The 27,301-nt window shown below is 40.3% G+C and overlaps 1 protein-coding gene across 5 annotated transcripts in view; it reads left to right on the top strand.

Annotated features, from left to right (window-relative positions):
* The window catches only part of LOC119652680 (tachykinin-like peptides receptor 99D), a 321,905-nt gene extending 294,878 nt beyond the window's left edge, over positions 1-27,027 (top strand). For 4 of the 5 annotated variants that reach the window (XM_038056952.1, XM_038056955.1, XM_038056954.1 and 1 more), the window contains one exon: positions 26,256-27,027. In XM_038056952.1, coding sequence (XP_037912880.1) covers positions 26,256-26,434 — 179 coding nt within the window. In that variant the 3' untranslated portion in view covers positions 26,435-27,027. The remainder of the gene's footprint in view (positions 1-26,255) is intronic. The other variant, XM_038056956.1, reaches the window with a different exon arrangement.
* Positions 27,028-27,301: the final 274 nt, after the last annotated feature.

A 27,301-nucleotide genomic window follows, 5' to 3' on the forward strand; every position in this document is an offset into this window, starting at 1 on the left:
TTTTAGTGCAAAAAGTCGTCTTTCTAACACCGTTTAGTGCAAGCCGTTTGGACTGATACAGTGCAGTATATAGAAGGCTTTCTTTCTTTTTACCACACCTAATAGAAAAATCCTCAAACCCATTCACATATGACTCGCTTTCCAACATATTATAGATTTATTTTCCATTATTTTCCGTGTCTGGAAGCGAATAGTCTAATTTCACATGATTTTATGTGGAGTAACATACAAAGGAAAAGGGTTCACAAATTTCATTCATCTAAACATAACAAGGTGGGATATCAAATGAGAGGCCTCGATTAGTACTTTATGAAACAGGTCGCGGATTTGACGAATCCTAAATAGGAGAGTGGCGCTAAAAAAGGGTTGAAGTGAGACAGGATTTAAAGCATCTTCTTTTTCTTCAGCCTTTGTCCCGTTCACAAGCGAGGTCGGCTCGTCGTGATCGGTTTCGTCGTTTGGCTCTATCGAATGCCTGACCTGGGTGCAATCTCGAGGCTTTTAAATCCTCATCCAGCGTATGAAGCCACCGTTGTTTAGGCCTGCCTTTTGGTCGTTTACCATCGATTTCGATGTTCAAACCAATCTTGGCAAGTGAATTCTCGTTAGCACGAATTGCGTCACCATACCATCGAAGACGTCTCTCTCGCAACTTTTCCACGATCGGTGCAACCCCGTAACAATCGCGGATATCCTCATTTCGGATGTGGTCAAAACGTGTCACGCCACTAATCCAACGTAACATCTTTGTTTTCATTACCGCAAGACGCCGTTCATTGTCTTCTATAGTTGGCCAACACTCAGAACCATAGAGAGCGACAGGACGGACAACATTGCTGCAAATTTTCGGTTTGAGACGTTCGTTGATACGTCGATCATAAAGAACTCCAGTTGTGGAATGCCACTTTATCCAGGTTGCGTTAATGCGGGAAGCAATTTCATAACGCAGTTCTCCATTGGCTGAGAGTGTTGACCCGAGGTATTTAAATCGAATAGTTCTGGCCAGATCACTGCCGCTGACAGTGATTGTGCCTGTTTCATGGGGATCGGTCGCCAAAAATTCAGTTTTGTTTAGATTCAATCTGAGACCGTGTTGCATGAGGCGATCATTTCATTTTTGGACAAGTTGCTCGAGATTATTTTTGCTATCAGATGCTAGGAAAACATCATCTGCATAAAACAGTGTGTAGGGCGCTGGACGTTGGATATTCCGTGTGATGGTGTCCATAACAAGAACAAAGAGGAGTGTTGAGAGGGCGCTTTCTTGATGAACACCAACAGAGACACGAAGCGCCATACTTCGAACTTTACTTTTCGGATCGTGGAAAAGCAATTGAAGCCAGCGCACGAGTTCTTCTGGCACTAAGTGGAAGGCAATGTAAAAAGCGATACTTCTCGCGGTGTTTCTGCATGAGTAACCGCGCAGCGTGTATTGCGTCAGTAGTTCCGCAGCTTTTGACAAACCCGGCGTGATTCACCTCAAGACAGGTTTTAAAACATCTGGGCCCCAGAATGCATCTCATATCGCCTGAAAATTCATCATATTTGCCTGCATCGTCTGGAATTTCATCATACCTTAAATTTTGTCCTAGAATTTCAAAATTAAGGTGAAGAACAACTTACTTTTGATATTGAAAAATTTTAAAGGAGTTGTATTATAGCCAACGTAGTTTTAATAAAATAGAAGAAGAGCTACGATTTGACGGCTCAATAAGAGGGTCGTTGTGCCTGATTTTACATACACTAAGGAGTTAATCTTACGATATAGATCTTTTATCGTAATTTTACGTATCTGATATAGCTTCCAAATGAAAGAATGGTTGAAATGAATTCCAAAGCATGGATAACTGAATATGAAACGAACGATTGATTAAAAGTTAAGTAAGATTTTTGAAAAATTTCTGTTGGCATCGAATGAAGAATTTAGGTGTCAATTGGCATATATGAAGAACGTTGCCGGATAATACGATGAAGTGGGTGACAAGGTTCATAATATACAAAGGGCTTTCAAAAAGATCCACTTTTAAATTTCATAAATATGAGGTAAAGATTGACCCTTCCCCCTTTCTGAACGTGAATATGGTTGCAGTCATGATACTTGAAACAAGTCAAAAACAGGGAATGTACCATCGTTTACAGTTTTAAGCAATAATGGATTAGAAAAGTTTAATTTGAGTAGCATGACCCACATCGTATAGAAGGGACATATTATGTTAAATAGGTCATGCAATTGCGAACCGAGGGAAATCCCATACCCCTCCTCTCAGTTACATCAGAAACAACAACAAAGTGGTTAGCGCAGAAATTTACACACCCTTGACCGTTATTGCTACAGTCGCCAATACAATACCTGCCCGTTAGCTACTCGAGGTCTTACCCAGATCACCAATCATGAGCACAATGTTACGTTTAGAAGGCTTCTGCTTAACTGAATGCTATCAGTCATAATAGCGATGCGCTAAACATAATCTTACTAAGTGATGTGATATCTTATCTTTGCTTTTTGAATAAAATAACATAACAATGTCATAAAAAACATTGGCTTTCATTAGCTTAGCCGTACATGTGTTATTATATCACCAACATAACATTGTAAAATATTTTCAAATACAAAGAACAAGAAATCATCATTCTCGTAAATGAGCAGTCGCTTCAGTTTATGTAGTTTTGTTCTGTACTAACGGAGGTGTGATGCACCTAGTAATATACTTTAATTCCTAGTAATATACTTTAATGGCGAATCAGATACAACCATGAGGTGCACAAAATATTTAACGAGCCAACAATTTCACGAGGCAAAAGTTACAATGGGCTGACCTCATCCAACGCATGGGAAATACTTGATTACCTAAACGGAGAGTGGAGAATCAAAGAAAATGAGACTTTTGCAAGCAATCCATTCTGAAAGACAAGATCCGAAGCGGACTCTAGAGCCTTAGTAACAACGAGAATTAAATCCAACATTTCCAATATATTTCCTGTCAATAGACACAACTGCTTTTAAGCAAAGTCCATGTAACTAATAAACATATAGATAGACAGACGGCGAACAGGCAGACAGTAAGCCAACTTCAATAAGGTTTCATTTTACGCACGATTCCTTGCAAACTTTTGTTAAGCTGTGTTATCTTTCTTGTTTTTTTATGGATTTCAATAATGCAATGCCTAATGGCTCACTTTCTGTGTACCTGTCGTTTTCCTTGGTGTCGACGACGAAAAAATGGAACTTGTGACTCGTAATACTAGTAGTCGCCTATTCTGCATCGGGCCATTTAGGGGGTTGCTCTATCCCAGCATCCTTCAAGTGAATCTCAGCTATCACCAATCGAACTTTACTCTGAAATATCTGATTGATAATTGTGAGGAACTAACATATTCACCAAAGAGGACATGCATTACCATATGTTTCCCTAATCGACCGCGATTGATTATTTGGTACATGCAGCTATAAAGTACCCTCCCGAAAACGTTGCCAATTATATTCAAAATGGCTTGAATTAGGAGGTAGTTTGTTAGCCAAGTGTTAAATAAAATTAAGTGAGTTACGAAAAGTAGTTCTTCTATTGACTAAAATTCTGCTAAGAAAGACAGCTATTATATTTCGAGAACCAACTGTATGGCCTTCAATAAAATGAACAAGTCTAACAAGGACTAAACTAAAAATAAAACTGGGTAGTTTCCCGGAGATTATTACCCTGATTTAACTCAGGTACTCATTCACAGCTGAGTTTCCGACGACAAGCCAGGATACAAATTGAGATTTGAACCGCGACCTTCTGCATGACAGCCTTGTGCTCTAACCACTCAACTATCCGGAGATAGAAAATCACTAAGGGGTTGAAAGAGAAACCCGTAAATTACTTACCAGTATACAAGGGGAGAGCGGTCAAAGGGTAGTATAGGTCCCAGGACGAAACGAAGATTAATACCCACGATGGAGCATAAAACCTGGGAAACGCTTGCTGAACCATCACCAACAGCTCTACTACCAAACCTTCTTCTTTATGAAAAACTGCAGACGATGAAGGATGAAGGTGAGTCTCCCGCGCCTAAAAACGGGAAAAAATATACCAACTGGTCCTCCAGGTTGGGGGTTGGGTAGGGCCGACAACCCTACACAGAAAACCGATGTCACGAAGCCACGAAAGGAGCCTCGGACAGGATGGATCTTACAACGACGAACCCGGCAACGACAACGGATTAATGATTTGCGCATTTTCTCATGGAACGTGCGCTCCCTGTACAACAGAATGCTGCTGAGCAGCTAGCCGATACCCTGTCCCAATATAGGGCTAATATAACAGCGTTACAGGAGATACGATGGAAAGGGGCCGGTTTCCTGGAGAAGAGCCGCTACACCATATGTTATAGCGGTCATCCAGTAAACCATGTGCTCGGAGTAGGTTTCTTAGTCAGCCAAAAAATGAAACCTGCTGTCATCGGCTTTGAAAATATAAGCGAAAAACTATACACTCTGCGTTTGCGAGGCAAGTTTAGAAAAATAAGCATCATAAACGTTCATGCCCCCACAGAGGAGACTACAGAGTCGGAGAAGGATACCTTCTACAAGGCAGTTGAGCGGACTCTCGAAGCCTGTCCCAAGTATGATATCAAAATTATACTTGGAGATTTTAACAGTCAAGTAGGGACGGAGCCAGTATTCAGGCGATACGTTGGCTCCCATAGCTTACATAAGGATACCAATGCTAACGGATTGCGCATTATCCAGTTAGCAGCATCACACGAAATGGTTGTTGGAAGCACCTAGTTTGCGCGGAAAGCGGTTCACGAACATGCGTGGGCCTCTCCAGACGGGACCACTTTCAACCAAATTGATCACGCGCTGATCAAACGCCGCCACTTCTCAGGCTTGATGAATGTCAGAACATATAAGGGGGCCAATATAGACTCGGACCACTATCTCTATCTCTATCTATCATGGTGCTCCGACCTCGAATTACGACACCACCTACAATCCCCTCTGACAATCAGGTGAGAGTGAATACTGAAGCCATCCACAATACAGTCCTCCATTTCCCTCTTATAGGTGTCACTATAGGAGGGAAATGGATGCCGCAATAACGGCAGTCAACAGAGGTCCTGGAGATGAAGCATCAACAAATGATCTTCACAACCACCTAAAGAACGTTATCGTTGATACGGTCACAAGAATAGTGTACATAGGACAGCCCATACGACTGCTTAATTCCCGGGTAATGGAAATAGAGAGAAAGAACAACAACCCACACATGAAGTCCGCACTAGCCAAGCACATAGCAAAATGGAGACACCATTTGACGTTGAATAATGCCGAGATCAGAAAGAAATAGTATTTGCGACTGGATCCAACCTTGGACTTCAAATTCAAATTATCTCGATGCAGCATGTAACACCCCATCATTTGTTACTCCGATGAAACCCAATACTTTCTCTGCAATGCTCCTTCGTTTCATCCATGAAAGGCAGAACGCTGATCTTCATCATAAATGAAGAGAACTATCAGAAGATTTGCGATCACATGCTTCTGAAAACATATCACTCGCAGAGATCTAGAGGACCTGCAATCCCTATCGTTCACCGATCCGCTTTCACGATTTCGTAATCCGCCAAATCTTGTGACGCCTTTCCGGCATATTACCGACGACCGAGAAGAGACAATTTTTAATGACGCCCCAATGCTGATCAATATTTTCAGACTGATTGTTCAAAGCGAACCGCAGCTGGATTACTTCCACCAGGCTTCCGGAATGCCATATGACAGTGTCGCAAAAGGGAAAGGAGTACTCTCCACAATACCACCACCTACCCACCTCCCCTACCATGAACACCAATAATTATCATTGGTGTAGCAATCCAACTGGATCTGGGCCTTGAAGGGTGTTGCAGAAATTCATTCAATACGGTAACCGCATACCAGGAGCTATTGCCACTTCATTGCAATCACACGATATGATTACCCTGATTTAGCTCGCTGATTTAGTCGGCTGATGTCCAACTTTCAATCCCAATACGAATCTCCCTGCAACCAGTGAAATTTAAACCGCGGCCTTCCATTGCAGCAGTTTAGAGGTCTAACCACGAAGCCATCTAGACAAACTAGTCTTGTCTGAGCAGCGAGCTTAGGTGCTTTATTGGGGAAGGAATTTGAATCGGGAGCTTTATTATCCCCGATGGGCCCGGTACTGCTTGATCCCACACTCAAATAGAGAAAGCGAGCATTCTGAGGGTCCCCTTATCAAGAAGTCAAAACGCACACTCCGGAAACCAGCTTGCGACCTGATACGACAGCCGCTATGTTCCAAAGCATGGATCATGTTATATAGCAAAAAAATTCGGTAATCTGCAGCCCATCGATTTCTATGCAATTTTGACGTCTTTCAATTCTTAATCTTCATCTTTTTTATTATATTTTTATATATTATATTTATGTATTGTATCGCAGCTATACCTATATTACTTGGGGTTGATGAAGTCCCACAACTTTCTCCAGGAATTGTGCGAAGACACACTAAAAACTCATTAATGAAAGTAATGGGCTGAAGCAAAAGATAAAATATGATTGAGAATTTACTTTAAACAAACGTATTGGGAAAGACATTTTCTAGCCCACAAATGTCACCACATTTTCACTTAAAACCCATCCAAAATCGTTTTCTCAGTTTTATTTGTTCAAACCCGAAACTTGGCCCATTACGAAATGAACAACAATTAATTTTATATCGAACCGAGATCCGCACACACTCGACCTCTTGACTGGAAGATGGTTGGGTAAACCATTTTCGGTTGTCTTGTAATCTTTTCTGCTGGTACTTGAAGAGATTTTCTCTCAATTTTCGGAATTTTTCCCAATTTCTTGCTTGTTTCTTGCTGTACAGGATGAAACAAATATGGAGCGTGGTACGACATCTTCAATTAAGCACTTCGGAAGGAGCTCATCCCTCCTTGACAAGTGTGTATGAAACATCTGCTGAGTGATTTTAACAGAGGAAATTGAATTTTAAGCAAAATCGTGGTGTTAGTTGTTGTGGATTCGTTACATTAACGTCCTACTCTTGTCTTCTCCCCTTGGGATTATAATATATACATAAGTAATCCGCTTCAGCCTAATCCGCAAAGTACTTCATGGAAACTGACTGTCTGGTTTTTTGCACAATTCTCGAGTTCTCCGCCTAATCATTTTTAAATTAACATTGGATTCGTCGGCTCTCCAACTGTTCGCCTGCCTTATATTGTTCCATGAATATTCTGTGGAAATTTGAAAAGTAAATTGAAATTTTCATTCTTGGGATTGATTTTTGATTACGACGGTACTCATTGTGGGATAAATGTAATACGATGCTTTGTATTGAATAAGCCATGACCAAACTTTGGGAAAGGTTTATAATATGGTGTGAAGATGGTGAAATTTTACTTGCTTCTGAAGAGAGCGTGAAACAGAGGGAGGGGCGTAATCCTTTCAAAGTTTACCTAAAAAGTTTCTTACTTTTCTGCAAATATATGGCAACACTTCATTTGGTGAATCTAGGCAAGCAAGCACACATATACCCAAAACCGAATCGTTTAGATTCACAGTGTTTCGAAGGATCCTAAATTCAAAGTTCGGAGAAAACTGCGAAACTTTCCATAACTAGCAACATTTACAACAAATTTAATAACACGCACCATTTTTGTCAAAACACAGATGTTCATATGCCGGGAACATTAAGATATTACGGCTCTTTGAAAGTTCCAACTGTATACATTCTCATGAAAGCTAATATCCCAGCACTTTCCAGCCATGTTACTTTCTTCGCCTCCTTTCTCCTTGCTTAAATTTCCATAACAAACTCTCGCAAATCTGCATAACAACTCTATGTACTTAATTTTGAAAGGTGAATGTGTGGAGCTTGTAGTTTGTTTGTCGCATCTAATTACTGGCATTAAGAGACCGCTAATTCCTGTCATCCATCTTTGTTGCAAGTATATCAACTTCAGGAGTGACAAACGGGTATTTAGCATGCTTTGAAATTGAAATGAATGGGGATATGGAAACTGTTGTGGGAAAGTGAACCGAGAATCAGGTTGATGTATATGTATATATCGCCGATGTAAGGTGTGCACATATGTGTACTCATATATTTTAATAGTTAATTGTTAAAAGCAAGTTCTTCCAGTTAGAAGGTACGGACAATTTTTCAGTTAGAATAATAATAAAGATGTAAGTCAAAGTTAAAATTTGTAACCACAGAAGATAAATGGAGATACTTACCCTCGTCAACAGCCTGCTGTCCTCAGAAGAATTGAGCTACTAAACTTTCCAGCCCAGAACCTGAATGATGAACATGCAAGTCAATTAAACACATAAAAGGCAAATCATCAAGGGAACATGCTGACTCCAAACAGCTCGAACAATTTGGCAATAGTATTGCAGCTGTTATAACACTTCCGTTTTCAAAAAAAAAACTTGTAACCAACGGCAAGGAGTGCGCAAGGACTTTGAGTATGTTTAGAATAAATTTTCAATGGAATGAGTTAAAAATAGTAAAATAATTGAAACTTAAACCTGAACGGCGAAGGAAATCGTGCATCTGCCTGTGCGTTGCTTTACCCAATCCATTGATTCGCCACCTTTGGTCGTTCTTAATGCTCATCATCCTCTGAATCCTCATGCTGTGCACAAGCCTGCTAAACTAGACTTTCGATAGCACAATTTCAAAGATCTGAATTCTGTGCTTGCAACTAGTAACTAGGATCGCATCTTCACTCTCTTAGCATCTGATCAACCCCTCGACTCCTCTTATACAATTCAATGAAACCCACTTCCATGATATGTCCCTTCCTTCCCAAATCCCTGCACTCTTAGCAATTCAGGTTTATCGCTAAAATGCAGAAAAAGCTCCGTCTGCGACTCACACCAAGGAATGGATGTATGTTTTTTGGAAACTTCGCTGTTTGCGCTGACTTTAAAGCTCTACGAAATTTAGAAAAATCGGTGAGGGAGGAATTCAAGGACACTTTCAGGAGCTCCCACTTTTATCAAATTCGCACTTCTCCTCCTCGCATTCCGCCTTACATACCCAAGTCAAGCACATCATTGGCAACCTTGGCCCCAATGTTGGCCCCATTCTTGACAGCCTTTCTAACCGCTTTTCTGTTAAAAGCCAATGAATGCATTTCTTTCCCTCTCTGATTATTGTTAAGAAGAACCTCCTCGAAGGTAGTTATTTTTCTAGTCTGTGAGAAATGGCTCTTACTATCCTAATACAAAAAAAAAATAGATTATCATTCTCTCAACGAGAATCGCCATCATATTTTTATTTCTCTCCTCTCCTCCTATTCCAAAATCGTCGATATGTCAAAGACAAATTGTTGCCCACCTTATAGCTAAAGAGAAGCAGGGCTTTATGGAATGTCAGTCCAATGCCAGTAACATTTAAAGCAAACTGTGAGGAACTGAAAGGCAAAAGAGAAATTTTAAGGCTGTATAGGGCTCGTTTAGAAAACGGGATAATATTTTCACCAACTCCAGAGTTGAGCTAGTGCCGAATTCAAAGTTTCTGCAAACCCGGAAACATGGAAGTCTTCGGAGAGGAACTAGAAAATCACGTAATCGAAAAAGCAAAAGCTGATGTATTATCCTTTGAATGTACTTACCTAGAAAATGCTAAAGAAGGGTACAGAACACCCATTTTTCCGAGGAATTTTATCCTATTCTACGAGCCTGCCTTTTAGCAGAGAGTTAGAATAGTTTTCATACCTAAGCCTGGGAAGGATAAATACTCAAGAACGTGAGAGCAAATTAATTTAGCATATGATAGTGCCGTCGATTTGATAATAGTTAGTTAGCAATAAACTGAATGGTCTTCATCTTCCAGAAATGAGACTTAGGAGAAAGTAAACACCTACTAGGTTTTCTAACCAAGAAGCTTCTTTGAAACACACATCTGGAGATTAAAAAGAAACAAGTACAAGCGAACCTTCACTGCTATCATTAGATCAATTCCGGCCCACCTGTAGAGTGCTAAGATGAGACAAAACGATTTTCACTGTTTAGCGACTCTCGCTGCAAAGAATAGATCTGGAGCCAAGAGGACGACATCAGACACAGGTCTGGGTACATCGCTCAGTTTACAATTTCAATGGATATAAAATAAGCCCACCTTAGACGCTTGTAATTTTCACACTGGGCCCGGTTTTTCTGCATAATTTTCACCCCTGGCCCGGATTTTCTCTCTGCGGTATACGTCAGCAAATGCCACTCGATGCGCCACTATTTTAAATCCTCTCCCATTCTCTTGGTAGCGGCCCTTTATAATATCTGACATCTTTCCAAGGCCTCGGTGTAACCTTTGATAATAGGCTCCATTTCGTTAGGCGCTGCCTGATTGTTAGCAGTCGCACTTCCAGAACTTACTGCCCTCATATTGTGCACCGCTTCTGAGTTTAATGCCACTCAACTATCGGACACTGAGTATTGCCCCGGGATCTTGTCGCCTTCCATGCACATATGATTATCTTACCTTCAAAAAATTCAACAAAATTTTATTTGATCCTTCCTCATTAAAAAAAGCTTCTTCCATGTTAACTACCACTTTCGTCGCCACTCTTATAATCTCCCTTGAATAAGATTGTGGAGATCCTTCCTGGATAAAAACTTGATGGACTGCTCGACTTCTACTAACATCACCTGCTGCACACTTGTGCAGCAACCCCCCTTAAACTCAACAGAAAATGGTGCCACTTCCTATATGTAAAGGGATTTACAAATTTTGTGACAATAGGCTCAGCTATTTTGGAGTAAATCGGTTGTGAGAGACAAACAGACCATTGAATCCATTTGCGTGAAACAAAACCTTAAAGATCAACAAAATCTTTCACACCTGGAGCGGCATTATTCTTTTTTCCTTAAGGTTAGTTTTAATCGACGCCATAAATAATTCCAAAATCAGCGGAGATAGTAGATTATTCATTGCAATTTCTTCGAGTTCCTGTAGAATTCATCACAAAAATATGAAATATTCGTTCATAAAAACTAGCGCTAGTTTAGTATAATATGTAGGGCTGGTAACTTTCTATGTAAAACTCCCCCAGACAACGTTGGCGCAAAAGAATCTGAACTTGACGTTAATGTTTAGGTAGGCACTTTCCGAATTTCAAACAGGACGGTGATCGTTTTCTCGCTGGTAATGCGCAGAATAGCATCAACTTGGGTCATCAAGTAAACAAGTCGGAATACCGGAAGCTCGCGCTTCGGGTATAAAGGTTTTGTGTTCATCTTATGTAAGAGACGCACATTTCTCTGTCCGTATGTAGCTACAAATCCAACATAATCCTTCATATTTTTCCAAACTACGAGACATACGTACATATTAGAGCCATAGATATCATGCTCACCCTAAACAAACAAACTGCCTATTACCTGCTGTACACATATATGCACATATCTAAATTTATCGTACCCATATTTCCGATTTACGTCTTATATCTATCTGAATTAGGCACTAGCCGCAAAGTTCATTAGCACGCATCTATTATATACCTACATACACACATGTCTGGTTGACAAATAACTAAAAAACTAAAACAAAATAATTGTCTGGGACCCAATTCATAAAAATTCATTTCGTTGTGGTATTGACGAATTGATATGTGATGATGACGTCATGCGGGTTGTAGAGTGCACGAAATTCACAAAAAATTGTAAAGTTTCACCCCCAATAACTTTGTTAATAATAGTTCGATTTTCTTCAAACTTGACCAAACTGTGCATTATATTCTTCTTTACACTCATGCCAAATTTTGTATTTCTGGGATGAACATAAGGGGGGGTGCCGGGTAAATTTCTAAAATGTGGAAATATACTATTATTAACTTTATTTGTGCAGATATCGGAACCGGATATATTTTGAGGCCTAGATTTCGTAGAGATGCACCACTGTGATTTTTTCCAGATTTTTCGGTTGGATAGGTTCTGAGAACGAGACCTGTTACACTTTTTGTGGGTCATATTTTCAACCCTGACTCCCCTATGTTTCATCTAATATCAAATATTGAACCAGATTCGAAAAGTACTAATTGAGACCTTTCATTTGATACCCTACTTGGCTACATTCTGTGAAAAAAAAATTTGCACCCTCCATTCACATGTACGGAGAGCCCCCCCTTAAACTTAACGCAAGATGGCGCCACTTACTGCATGTAAAGGGATCACCAGATTACATACTCTCACCAATTTTCGTGACAATCGGTCCAGCCGTTTCCGAATAAATCGGGTGTGACAGACAGACAGACAGACAGACAGACAGACAGACAGACAGACAGACAGACAGACGGACAGACGGACAGACAGACACCGTCACCATTCTAATAAGGTTTTGTTTCACACAAAACCTTAAAAACAACGCATCTTCGAAATTTATGCTCTTTTCGGCGGCTTCGATATTATGCACATTAACGCAAATAGGATCAGCGCGAAAATCAACCTGACTGAGAACTTTAATGTTGCTTGAGTCAGATTTATTGGATCAAGATTCATGACTCGATAAGAGAATAAACTTCGCTTAGCTTGAACGCAATCACTTCTTCTGTTCTTTCTCCAATTATAAGCGATGGATTCCTAGAGGGCCCAGAGCATGTATTCTTCCACTGTCCGAGATTTGTGAAAGAAAGGAGAAATCTAGATTAGGCTCTAGAAGAAGTGCTGGTGCCAGAAAATCTGGTGTCGAAAACGGTAGCACAACACGAGAACTGAAATGTAGTCAACTCCATGATCGCATTTGTCCAAAATAAATTGCGAAAGGCAGAGAATACGCCGCAAATAGAAGAAAGGTGACTAAGCTAGAGTGAGCTAACTCCACCCCGTGATGTAATACTTTATGGGGTTTGCGCGGTGCAGGGAGTGAGTCGTTGGTGGTTTTAATGGATCAAAATCCCACACGCTGGTGTGTCCACGCCAGTGTCTTTTAAAGATTTCCACCTCCTAAAAAAAAGACAGATAGACAGACAGTAAACCGATTTGAAAACAAGTCGGGAAACCAGAAGCTTGGCGCTGAAGTATTCGTGGTAACAGTACCGAAAAACTTCTGTGTTCCATGGGTAATTGGGGCATGCCTTTGTCATCAATGAATATACGGTTCATTATTAAAGACTACTTATCTCGAGCTGACAGAATGTGTGGTCCAGAATAATCTTGTCAAAATATATATAAATATAGCAAGAACGAGTGTAGGTCCTGAGTTGTTCTTGTTATTTCGATCATCTGTCTAAATCCTTGCGCAACATTCCACCCGAAAACATCCTGAAATATAATGAAACTAATCTAAGCGATTTCGAAACGGAGTAAAATATCCTGAAAGCTAAATTAATAGTTACCAAGGTTGGTGATACTGGAGCTCGTGAAGTGCTATCTTGGTTTGTAATTTGTAGAGCAGAGTGTTTGTGACAGTCATGGCTTATAAGGCTCTTAAGGAGGCTACGCTTTTTTTGCGACATTTGAAATTAATTCAACGTGCAATTATGCTAAGATCGTTACAAACTAATGTGAAATGTAAGATATGGTGCTACAAATAAATAAAAAATGAAATAAAAATTACAGAACTGCTTGAGAAAAATGTGGAATATTGTCAAACTTATTCGTTTCCCGTCTTCACCCTCGCTATTAACCTGCACTTAATTTGTTCTTACATGCTGAGCAGCAGTGATTTTCAGCAACAGTTATTATTTTTGTCGAAAATATTTCCCTATTTCAGTTCATTCCTTTATACATATACATATTTATATAACATAAAATAACGAGCCAAAAGCGCACGAAATATTCCATAAAAAGAAATATGATTGAAAGCAGCAGTTGTGTCAGTTCAATTAAATATAGCCTCGCTACAAAAGGACGCGGTTCCACGAAACACTCTCCAAGCATTGATATTGAAAAGATTGACTTCGCCTTCATTGAAAGTGTCATTTATATTCTGCACAATTATTTGAAGTACTAAAGTACTTCTTTTTCCGTCCAGCTTTTCAATAGCAACCTCTTTCCATTGCCATGCAATCATCTGAAAGCGCCATTTTGATCCCATTGAAATTTTCTCTGAATGTTGTCCTTGGCCTCTTTTTTTGTGATTTCACTTGTCTGAGAGCATAAGTCGCAAATACTTTCTGGCATCTCAAAGTGCGTTCATGGTAATTGATAGTCTTGAAATCTAATGCTTCTGTACTGATTTCTTTCCTTTGATACAAGCTCCTTTTCTGCTACTTCATGAAATTCATATCTGGCATAGTATGTTGTTCCCCGATATGAGCAGTTTAAATCGAAAAAATGGCTATCAATAATGTGAAATGGGAGCATTAGAACTATGTGAAATTGGATAAAAGTTATTATTAAAAGTTGTTACCAAATCTATTTATTGGATCTTTATCGTCATTTGGGATTAAATGCCTATGAAAATCGCTTTCATTCGCGTTCATCTCTGATAGTGCGAAGGCAAAAAATCCAAAATAACTAGGTTAACTCAATATATTCTGGATGGTCCGGGAAAATCTGGACTTTTTAGGCTGCACTGTGCTGTTGTCTTCTGGTAAGGACTGCTGTTGTAAGGCAAATTGATTATTTTATTGATGGTAACCATATCCCCGTAGCTCATCCTCACTTTTTGTGAATAGATTTGGAATAAAAGATTGCGGTCCAGGTTAAGAGCCATACAATAAACCCGAATAGTTGAACGCTTAATACTAGTGGAGACTTCAAATATAAGGGAAGCATATGTTTTCTGTCAAAAACTAGAAGGAAATCTCTACTTCATTCTAAAATGTGATATGAAAGTACGGAATCATTAGAACGATGGTAGATTTCTGGACTTTCGGAACTCTTGGCACCCTGTAATTTTGGCACAATATTGACAATGTACCGAAGAGGGGAAATATTATAAATGAACATTCGAGCTAATTATTACCAACCATGAAGGTAATGATATACAATAACTCGAAAAAAATCGCGAATTTCGGGTGTACAGGCTTGCCAGCACCTAAGTGCAACTCTGATGAAACAATAATGAACTGCATGATTACGAATGTCGCTTATTTAAATATATATCGTCAGTTAGAATCCCCGGCGAAGAGGTTATATAAGAGGAAAACGAAAGAACATTCAAGTCCACGTAATTAGCGCCTTCTGGTGGTAATATAAAACCAAAAGGGCATATTTCTTTAGTAGCAGCCAACCCTGATAAGAAGAATAGGGTTAGGAATTACCCCAGGCCTGGTAGAGGGCGATGAGGCTGGGGAGCAGAAATTTCAGTGAAAAAATATTAAAAGTGGTCCCAGCGTCAGGTAAAATGCAACGACAGTGTTACTGCGGTATCGACAGATACTTTGTTGATGGCATGGCCTATTGCCAAATTAAAGCACATGGAAAGGCGACCACCTGTCTCTCATTCTGCTTTGTTTAACTGAAAATATTTGAACTACGGAAGATGGTCAGTTCTTGATGCATCTATATATTCTGTTCCACTTTTGTAAGTAAATAGCTAAATTCGGCTTCCTGGGTATTTTTTTCCATTTCCTAGATTCATTTGAATCGGTAAAAAGTGTTTCGTCCTTTCTCTAATGCTGCCGCGAATCATCGGATTTTTATTGGTGTACAGATACCTCCACTTCTCTGAATGTACCATTTAGAATATTTGTTTTCTACATCTCGTGGAGTATATATTGGGGATGCTACTATAATAATAATAATAATCGTTGGCGCAACAATCCATTTTGGATCAGGGCCTTGAAGTGTGTTAGTAGATTATTACCCTAATTTAACTCAGGAGTCGACTAGTAGCCGACGTCATACCATGACAAAACTCCCACTGCCACCAGTGAGATTTGAAACACGATCTTCCATACGACAGCCTTGTGCTCTAACCACTCAGCTATCTGGACACGATGCTATCCACGAGATGCTACTATTATGCGATTATGCGACAGTGACATTTCGTTCTAGCATGGTATTGGTCTCCAGCGCAGTTTATGCTTCGGTAACCTTCTCACATCGAGGACACTATTAATAACCACTAGTCCAACATGAATTTGATATCATGTCATCATCATCACCGTCAACGAGTAAAAATTATTTCGCTAAGTGGATTGGACATTGAATTCCTAAAAAAAGTTACCTGAATGCCCCATGTGACATTTTGGGTCATCAAATGTCCCTCTGAAAAGTAATAAGTACTATATTAAGGCGTCCAGTACAATCCTCCTGTGAAGAGTTCTTCAGATACCCTCTCAGTTCACTCTGGCCAAAGCCTTCACGAAATTTCCAAAGAGCGGGTGAAGCAGAGATCCAAACCTCGCGCAATGCTCAACCAAATGATTCTTAGAGTGTTCTCGGATGCGTCTCTCCACCATCACCAAAAAAGGCAGAGTTGAGAGTTCAGTTTAACCATGATGATCACCGCGAGGCACTCTCAGGACTCCATCTAATAGCCGATCGAGACCTTCTGCAAACGTGTTTCTCCCCTGGAAATCTCTTCCACGTGCAAATTCCGCCGTTTGGATTTTTCCCAGTTTTCTCTCTAATGGACTATCTTTGGTGCGTCTGGCGCTTACAGCGCTCCCAAACGAAACACCGATCACATCAACCAAATTCTCTTTGTATTTGACGTACCCTTGATATCTCATTTATTGGGTCTTGCAGTGAGAGACACGTTTTTGTACTGCTTTCAAACGCTGGAACTCCCGCTCAAATTGGGCAAATCGAACATGTTCGTGGTAGTTGAGCTCGTGGTCCAGATGCCTACGCACATTCCAGAAGCCTACTCACTAACTTATACGATAGCTAGAGATCGTAACCAATAAGTTCGTCCCTATTGGAGGCATGCATACTTTTCCGATAGAAAGAAAGAGAATTTAAATTTGCAGGTTGCGGGCATTCCTTTTAGTCGCCTTTTACGACAATGAGAGAACATTTTGAATACATTTTTAACCCCTAACTCAAAGGGAAGTGCACACGGTTTATAGGGCATAAGATTTCATCCCAAACTTAAGACGGTCATTGAGACTATAGCAATTTCTTCTTCCTTTCTTATATAGGACTGGGGAATTCTTTGGCGGAGTTGCCACCCGATGTTTCAGCAAAAATGTTCATAAGGATTCGCGGAGAATTAATGATTTGAGCTTCTATCGTTATACAAAAGTCTTTGTGAAGGAACCTAAGTGGAGCGGTTTTTTACCATGCGCTGCTCTAGAAAGTGTTACCTGATAAAAGTCGGGGTGGTGGAGAACTATATATGGACAATGCTAGCAAGAGGATTAAGAGATTAGATTTAGGAAACATCCACAGATTAGCAAGAGTCTAGAAGTGATAAAGCAGGAAACTTCACCTCTTCTTCTAGATGCACTTAGCGATAGTACATTAAAACCATTTGAGCTTAGGGGCTCGAAACTACGATTGCTCCATTGTTTTTTAACCTAAACTAACCTAAACTTGTAGAACTGTCTTTCAAACTTATTGTGTAACTATGGCTTGAATTAAGTTTTCAAACTAATTTTTCATAACGTGTCAGATAGTAACAAAATAATTCAAGAAAACTTCCGTTAGCAGAAAAAATATCCTCTATCCGATGCCGGAAACGATTGCATGCTCGAATTAAATGCTCCTTATTCATCTAACAAATCAAATTAAGAGGATATTTTTTAGTCTCATAGTGAATTATACCATATACGTTAATCCAAGGGAATAAGGTATGGGGAGCTTCCCTGTTACAAAGACTCTCATCGAGACTAATGACTTATGAGATTGTGCTATGGACAGAACACCACCCTGAGCGGTTTGAGACGACCGAGGAGGTAGAGCTATCCCCCCTCCCCCTTAAACGGTTTGCCAGCCACGACTGAAGAGTCCACATTTGACCGGCGGCCGTTACGTCGATGGGATGAAATTGATCTGAAATAATAAAAAAAAATTGTTTTTTCTTTTTCGCTGGTGTAGATATTTATTCTTCCAAAAACCGATATTTCGGGAACCACTTGTTCCCTTCATCAGTGCTAACAAGCTGATTTGTCGGTTTGACTGCTCAGATTGATTTGATTTGATTTATTTATCCAATAGTGACTTACAACTAAACAATGATTACTTACTGCTAGCTTAAATAAGGCTAATTGATCTTAACGCTATCAAACGTAATAGTCACACATAGTTTGGCCAACCCGACCTTCTCTGTAATCTACTTTACTGTGTATATTATTATTTATATACATCGATCTTGACAATTTTGTACTCGAACTTGACATTTTCAAACTGCGCCCGCACTAAAGGTGCGAGAAGGCATGAAATTTACTTACTTAACCTAATTAAAATATCATAACTTAACCTAACATAAATAATTCTTAACAAATATATACAATGAGCACATTACAATTTCCTGTGCTTATCCTCTATCCACCCCTACCAGGCAAGGAGTTTCAAAAAGGGTTAGGATTTTTGGTCTGAGAGATGAACTCACGATTTGGCAGGGCCTTAAGAATGTGGCCAATGGGGAGGTTTTACCCTGTTGGTAGAGACGCCGAATTAATGGGTTGGGGCGATCCTCCATTCTTTCGAAGAACCTTTCCATTAGTGTGAAAACGTATTCTCGAAGTGGTTTGACTTTGGCTCGCCTATACACTTCGGCGTTTTTGCCGATCTTTTTAGTTTTCCAGTTGTATGACAAGCCTGTGTAATGTCTAAGGATTCGGCGTTCGAATGACTCGCATTTTGCCATGGCTTGGAGTCAGTTTGGTTTTGGTGCTGAGACCTACTGTCTTGCGAAGAAGATAGTAGATGCCACTGACTGCACCGCGTGCCTTGCTGATAGCGAGCTGAAGGTGGGGTTTAAACTTGAGGAGTTCATGCCGGGTTACTCCCAAGTATTTTATCGAACTAGATCTGTTCACTGAGGTGTTCTCGATTCTCATTTTCAAGCGTTTAGCTTTCCTGTGGATGCCTCTAGAACCTAAGTATCTAGATTTTCTCCTAAAAGTGGAGATTTGCATTTTTCCCTCATTAATCTTGATTCCCCAACTACGGTAATACCTGCAGAGATTTACAATGTATTTCTCAACCGCTTTGGCTGCCCTGTTGGGATGGAGGTTCGAAGCGAAAATAAGCGTGTCATCGGCGAATTGGATCAGTTCAACGCCTTAATCAGGGATCGGAACGTCAGCCGTGAAGATGTTATAGAAAGTTGGCCCAGAAATGGATCCTTGTGTACCGCAGTTGTACCACCCGACGTTACCGGCAAGAGATCGGAGAATTCATTCCCCACGCTGACAAAGAAGTACCTATCTTCGAAGAAACTTAACGCAATTCTAATTATCGGGACTGGGAACTCATTATCGATTAATTTATATATAAGTCCGTTTACCTACACGGAGTCGAAGGCCTTTTCCAAGTTTAACGCACATGCTACTGTGGGCTTATTGTTGCCGTTAAGTCTTGAGACGACCGCGTCGTGAAGGTAGCTCAGCGCGTGCTGGGTGCCGTGTTTAGAGCGGAATCCGAACTGGTGGTCAGGGATAACTTTGTTGAGATTACAATGCTGGACTAGCCCAATTGTCCATGCTTTCTCAAACAGTTTGCCAAGGTTGGATAATAGGGAAATGGGCCTGAAATTGCTTGGCTCGTTGTTGGTTCCTTTTTTTCGGATCGCAATAATTTTTTCAACTTTCCACGTGGATGGAAAGTAGCCGTTATTAATGCAGTTGTTGAAAACTGCTAATAAAAACTTCAGTGAGGCTCTGGGGAGGTTCTTTATGACAACGTTCGGGATTTCATCAGGCCCGGCTGACATTTTACCGTTGAGGTTTCTGGTTAAGTCGATGAGTTGAGGTAAACTCAGAAAATGTTGTGATTCCGATGTCTTGACTGAGGTGTTGGTTCAGGTCAATTTAGTTAGCTTCTTGGAATTCTCAGAGACGAAGGTCTTGATTGTTGAATCAACAATCGACGATATAGCCGGGTTGTTTTGAGGCGGAGGGGAATTGAGCTGAATCGCAAAAGATTCCGCGAGAACTTGCGCTTTCCTAGCGTCACTGCAGATGTGCTCCCCGTTCTTGGAAAGAGCGATATTGCGGGAATTATGTTTGCCGGTTAGCTTGTTGATATGCTGAAACATATCAGGGCCGGGCTTAATATCTGCTAGTTTCCTTGTCAGTTCTTTGTTGCGGAAATTCGCCACTCTTTGCCGAATTATTGTACTCAGACAATTAACCCGGGAAAGTAATGCCTTATACTCAGCATTAACTTTATTTCCGTGTTTGTGGAAAATCCGTTTGAGTTTCCTACGCCATATTTGCCTGACTTTCATGTGGAGTATGATATCGTGAGGGACTGAGTTATATTTTAACTCGTCGACTTTGATAAGCCTTGTATTTCTGCGTGTAGCAGTATTAATGGCATCTGTGACCAAGGTGATGGCTTCGTCGATCTCCATGTCCGCTAGATTGCGGTCATTTGCGAGTTTTTTCATGTTCAGCCTTGGTGCAAGGTCTGCCTTGAATTTGTCCCAGTCAGTGTGGGCGAAGGACCTTACGGTGGTCATCACTCGCTTTCGCAGTTGAGAGGACGAGGACAGTTTAAGCTGTACTGCGAAGTGGTCAGACATGCCTGGTAGAGTATTACAAGATATCACTTGAAAGTTCAGGGATGTTTCCTCGGATAGGAGGAAGTAGTCAATGGTTGATTGGCTACTGGGTCTTATCGGAGAATTTGGCAAGACCAAATCGACGTAGGCTGGCGAGTGAGGGTCTTGGATCCATTTAAGCAGGGTTTCCCCATTTCTGTTGACTGCCGTATCGCCCCAGGAGGTGTGCCTCGAGTTGAAGTCGCCACCGAAAATGAGGTACTTGTACTTTAACTGGAGATTGCCAAAGATCTTAAGATCTTGTCCCAGTTGCTCATTTCGAGAGTTGCATTTGATGTATACGGAGACCACCAAAATCCGTCTACCATCAGTAGTTTTTACTATTGCCGCCGCAGCGGAAGAGGTAAGCAGGTTTCGTATAACGACTTCCTCAAATTCATAGTCTTTTCTGACTAAAAGGGCACCGCCAGTGTTGTTGTCGTTCCGGATAATATTATACCCGGTGAATTGCACGTTATGTCTGCTATTGAGGTGAGTTTCTGAAACGCAGTATAAGTCTGCTTTCAGACTGTCAATCAACACTTGGGCAGTGGCACGTTGGGCGTGTGAGATCAGGGACGCGGAGTTAAAGGTAACGATATTTAACTCCATAGATTCATTATAAGTTTTATTGCAGCGAATTGCCACTGCTCGTTGGCGGAAGGCGTTTGGTGCGGGGGTGGGAGTAGGTTGTACTGCCACTCTTGGTAAAGAGTTCCTGGCAGCTTGCGCGTACGATACGCTGGGTCTGGTCAAGCTTTGTGACAGTTGTGTCACTGCGCGCTTGGCTCGGGAGCTGTCATTAACTCTTCTTTGCTTGGCAGCTTCCTTCCTGGCTACCATTTCTTTATAAGCTGGGCACCGGCGATAACTCGCTGGGTGGCTTGCTTGACCGCAGTTGCAGCAGAGTACTCCTTCGGCTGCAGTCCTCGTGCATTCCCCACAAGGGTGTGTTTTCGAGCACTTATCACATCTGTGTACAACAGTACAGTTTTGGGTAATGTGTCCGAAGTTTTGACTGCTCAGGTGGCCGGTGATCGAATGAAAAATGATTCCACCAACCGGTGTTTGTTTTGGCTGTGGGCGAAGATTTCATGTTTGTTTAGGCTGTGAGCGAGAATTTTCTCCGCATCTTTGTCGCCGGTGAACATTTCTGGTAAATGCTCACCCATAAAAATATCTCAAACTCTCGTCTGAGGGCCTTCCACGTCCAGAGTTGAGCTAATAATGTTACGGCTTGTCGGTACTTGGGTGGTGCTTTCGGTGCCATAAGCTCTCTGTAATGAAAAGCTGGAACCAAAAAAACTCAGCAAAGGTGAAACGTAACTGGCAGGCCGTCATGCATGAATTGTGTCTATATATAGTGGAGAATATGTGGGCAAAGGGATTTTCCGATATTCCTAGTCGTTCAGAAATTACAGTGTTAAACAGGTAAGGAGTTTGCAGCCGCGGCTAGAGTACTCAATGAGAAAGAGCATTGAATCATTTTTTACCTGAGCCTTACAAAGTCGAACACAGGTATATATATAAAAAGATGGAAAACCAATCAATTGTCTAAACTTATTTGCTGTTTGGAATAAAAAGGATAATACAGTCTAGAGTGAGCACTGAAAGGCTTTCAAGCTATACTCAGTTATATTTTGTTGTAAGTATTGTGCTGTTTGAGTGTTCAGCGATTGTTTTAAATGAATCGTACGAAGGGAAATCGCTTTAGCGTTCAACGTCATGCTCGCACTAAAAAAACGAGTATTTCATGGGAATCGATACTTATCAGAGAAGAAAAAGGACTTCGCATCAACATCAGTAAAGAAACTTTTAGCAAGCATGAACCTGGATGTTCCAATTGCGATAAGTTTTGTATATTGTATATTGGATTTTGCTGGAGTTTTCTCCGGTATTTCTGCAAATTTCTGCAAATAATAAAATATACGTAGTAGTAAAAAGGGAATGCGTAGGACATTTCGAGAAAAGAATGGGAACGCGGCTTAGAAATGCAAAGAAGAATCACAAAGGCATTGGTGGAAAAGAGGCTGGAAAACTTACTGATAAGGTTATTAACGACCTCACTACATTTTTTGGGCTAGCTATTCGTCGACACGCAAATTCGATAGAAGGAATGAAGCAAGAAATTTGGGAAACTTTCTTCCATAAATGTTCTACAGACGAAAATCCTCAGCATCAAAATTGCCCAGCATGCGAGGACAGTTGCAAATGCAAGTGCAAATGGCGCAAAGCGGAAAGAGAACTGTATAGTTTCCACCACGAGAAGGCACCTTTGACTGAAGCAGTTCAAACAGTCATCAAACCAATCTACGAAGATTTGTCACCAGATGATCTCTTGAACAGATGTTTAGGAGCAGAGACCCAGAATAACAATGAGTCGTTAAATGCATTGATCTGGACTTTCGCTCCCAAACACCTTCATTCTGGGGCCAAGGTCGTAGAAATAGCCACTTTTCTGGCTGTAATTATTTTCAATGAAGGATTTAATGGCATTCTCAAAATCCTAGTGACAATGTCAAGCTGGTCACATATGTCAGGTTTATATCGACCGCCGTAATGAAGCGCGAATTTGACGGTCCGAACGACGATCGACTGACCTCGCTAAAAGAGCCACAATTGAAATCAGAGAGCAACAATTAGCCTTACAAGACTTTTTTGAAGAAACGGAGGGTGCTCTCTATGGACCAGGTATAGTAGATTAATGGTGAGTGAAAATTTTACTGTTACATTTAAATTTTCAAATGCGTTTTTCTCGAAATTGCATCTTGAAAATCGGCTGCCGCCATAGCTCAAAATCTATCCAACCAAATTCTTTGAAATTTTCACGACTTCTTTAATACATATTTCTACGGTCCGCAAACTAGGATAATTGCAATCGGACGGGTAGTTTTTTTTTTATTCATAAAAAAAGCCGTAAAAAAACCCCAAAATCCAAAAAATTAAATTTCAAAGCCCACCAAAAATTTACCTTTTAATATTTTCTAATTATCCTAGTTTGCGGACCGTGGAATATTGTCCACATTAAAATGCCGTTTAGTTTTTTTTCCTCAGATGAACACAGCGCCCTCCTACGTGGCAGCAGAAAAACACTTTTTTTTGGAGATGGGTGCATAAATTGACACGTATTCCAAAAACTAGTTACGATATCCAGATGAAAAACACATCTACTAGAGATATCAATAAACATATGGTGAAAAAATCACGTTCCTATCTTTATCCAGTCCCCAAAATAATTTTTCAAAAAAAGGCAAAAAAACGGCCTTCACACGGGATGACCCCCTTAAGACGTTCGTTGAAACGTCGATCACAAAGAGCATCAGTTGGGGATCACAAAGAACGTTAGTCGGGGAACACCACTTCCCCGAGGTTGGGCTAATGCGTGAAGCAATTTGATAACCCAGAATAACGCATTGACCCCAGAAATCGCTTACTTCTGGGCAGGTGACTGCCACAGACAGTAATAGTGCCTGTTTCATGTGAATCGGTCGATAAAATTCAGTTTTATACAAATTCAATCTGACACCGACTTACAAGAGGCGATCATTTCAAATTTCGAAAATTTGCTCGAGATCACCTTTGCTCTGAGACGCCAAGAAAACGTCATCTGCAATTTAAGACCGTGTTGCATGGGGTAATTACTTCAGACGTGAAGAAAACATCATCTGCATAAAGAAGTTGAACGTTGGATGTCCCGTGTGACGACAGTGTCCATAACAGGAGCAAAGAAGAATGGTATACTCCGAAAGAGACACGAACCATTTTTTCTTACGTTGATGCGTCCACGTAGGGTACCGAATCCTCAACTAATCTTGAATCGAGAATGGTCCAACTCATTCAACGTATGAATTAATTTACGACATTAACGCAAAACGCAATACAAAAAGTGATGCGAAACCAGACGCTGATTCTCCAAACGCTTTTCGAAAAAAAAAATGTGCTCGCTTACAATATGCCACTCAAATGGTGTACTCGGAAAACAATCTGGCAGCAGCTAGAAAGAAGCTACAAGAACTGTCAAAGTCTGCTGTCATTCAGCTGAATGATATGCATATTTAATGGTGTCTTACAACTTGGTTACCACGCGAAATGCTGGAGATTATTAGAAATAATAATGATTCTGCCTGCCTCCTTCTATAGACCGATAAGCCCACTTCCCTCACTATCAAAGCTATTCGAGAAACTCCTACTATCCAAACTTCAACAACACTTTGAAAAACATAGATCATCAAAGCGGGAATACCCCAAAGTAGTGTGCATCTCCAGATTTGCCAACAAATGAGCGCCTATTCACTTATCCCTTCATTGACGATACGGCAATACTCCGCACACATAGGGAAATACATGAGAGAAGTTGAGCATTTGTTGCCTTGCTGGAGAATCAAAGTCAACGAAACAAAGTGCCGCATTCATACTGAAGAAACGTGTATGACCCCCGTTAAGTTAACGGTATCCTGAAGAGGTAAAATAGCTAGTAATACACTTAGACAGAAGGCATACTTGGAAGGAAGATATTGAGGCCGAAAAAACCAGATCAACCTGGGATTCAAATAGCTGCTCGGCCTGCTCAAATACTTTTCCGAGCTACTTTTGGATTTATGGTGCCAAAATTTGAGGATTTTCTTGCACATCCAAAATCGAAATCCTTCAAAAAATGTAGTCTAACGAGAGCGATTATCTCCGCACTGTGGTATGTCACAAACTCCAGTATCACCATATCACCGTGACACTTAAGAGACCAAATTAATCAGCCGATCTGAACATATTTTGATAAACTTGCTAAGTTTAACCAGGAAACTATCCAATGAAATTCAACAGCATTGCCTAAAAAAGAAAACTTTTTCGCTTCATAATTTATATAGTAATATATTGAAACTCATATAACTGGTTGCTTATAAACATCAGTTTACTGTTTGCCTGTCACGCCCATTTCCTCAAAACCAGCTACTCCTATTGATACGAAATTAGTTGGAAAAGTGGGAATTGTGGGAATCAAATAAAAGGGCTCAGTTTGCACTTTTCGAATGAGATATTAGTTTTGCCATTGGATGCAAAGGGAGGCGTGTGGGGGACCGAAAGGAGTCAATTATAACCGAAAAATCTGAACGTTGGTCGCGCACATGATATCTAGGCCTCAAAATGCTCTCCGCTGCGATATCTGCTGGAATAAAGTTATTGCAAACTCCCCTTAAGTTCATTTTAGATCCATAAAATTTGAAGTAGATAGACTTTAATCGGAGGCATTATACTGGCAAGTTTGGTAGAAATCCAACTATTACTATCAAAGTTATAGTAGGTCAAAGTTGTCCCTTTCTTGCCAAATTACTACTCACCACAAGATAAAATGTCAACATCACATTGAATTGAATATCGGATACATTTAAAGGATATTCACTATGGGCTATATATACATTATTGGAACCATCGTGTAGTCAAATATTGCATACCTGAGCCGCCGAGCTCCTCCTTTGCTCCTTTCATTTGCAACTAATTCTGAAATGTCACCTAATATTTCCATTTCACGTCGAAGCACGATTCATCTCCAATATTAATTTAAAACAAAAAACAAAACATACATGCCCTCAAACACGGTACGCACCTTTAATAATAATTTAAACTTTCCGTTTCTAATTGCAGGCTCGATACGTATCCCAATGCACATAACATCCACTCCTGGTATAAACTCCTCCTATTTAACATCGAACTCGGCGGGTCTTCACGCCATGAATACATTCACAAATGACTACCAATCATACCGAAATAATTCGGCCGGGCTGCAACAACGCTGGACAACCACTCGTACAACTGCGTCCTGACAGATGCGAAATCCAAATTCACTTAGCAAAAATAACAACAATAACGAAAGCAATTGTTATCCGGACAATTGCAATCGTCCTTTTGACCATGACACAGTTGATGGACCAAAACAGCGGAGGACTTGGATCTAATAACAAAATACATACCAGTACCATTTTAAGGAGTAAGGATTTAGTTTTAAGGCTATAAATGTAAAATAAATAAAAAAACAAAAACTCAAAAAAGTGTACATGAATGGAAAAGCGGAACAAATCTGAAAGAGAAATCATGGAGAGCAGGAGATGAAAAACAAATTCAGATGTAATGAAAATGATAAATCATATCCTTCCTGACAATGATAAGTTGATATAAATGTGTAAAATATAAACATTAGGAATATAAACAACAAAATGATATATAAGTGTGCTATGTGTATGTGTAGAGAATATTGAAGACATTTGGATACAATGAGCAAACAAATGTGATTGATACTACCCCTGAGTAAACATAGCATTACCGGGCAAACAAGAGAACTTGTATTTTCAGAAAAGGTGCAGTTGTTACGACTATTTTGATCCAAGAATAAAGGAAAAGACTTGAGAAACAGGTATAGAATAAACACAATAGTAGTTTCATTTCTTCTGGGTTAGCCAAGTTAATGTAAATGGTGACAAGTTCACGAGCATGGAGTCAAAAATAACCTTCCACCGAGATACATTGTCCGCCCGTACAATGAACTCTGCAATTTCCCATAATAGTTGCTTTCATTTTGTCCAGTCTTTAATAAAACTCTGTAATTTCTGCGACATTTCAGTTAAATAAACCTCACCAATTCCCAATCCGTTTAAAACTGACTCATTTTCGGTGAAGCTTCATATTCTAGTGCT

Source organism: Hermetia illucens, chromosome 3 (assembly GCF_905115235.1).
Source record: "Hermetia illucens chromosome 3, iHerIll2.2.curated.20191125, whole genome shotgun sequence".
NCBI lineage: Eukaryota > Metazoa > Arthropoda > Insecta > Diptera > Stratiomyidae > Hermetia > Hermetia illucens.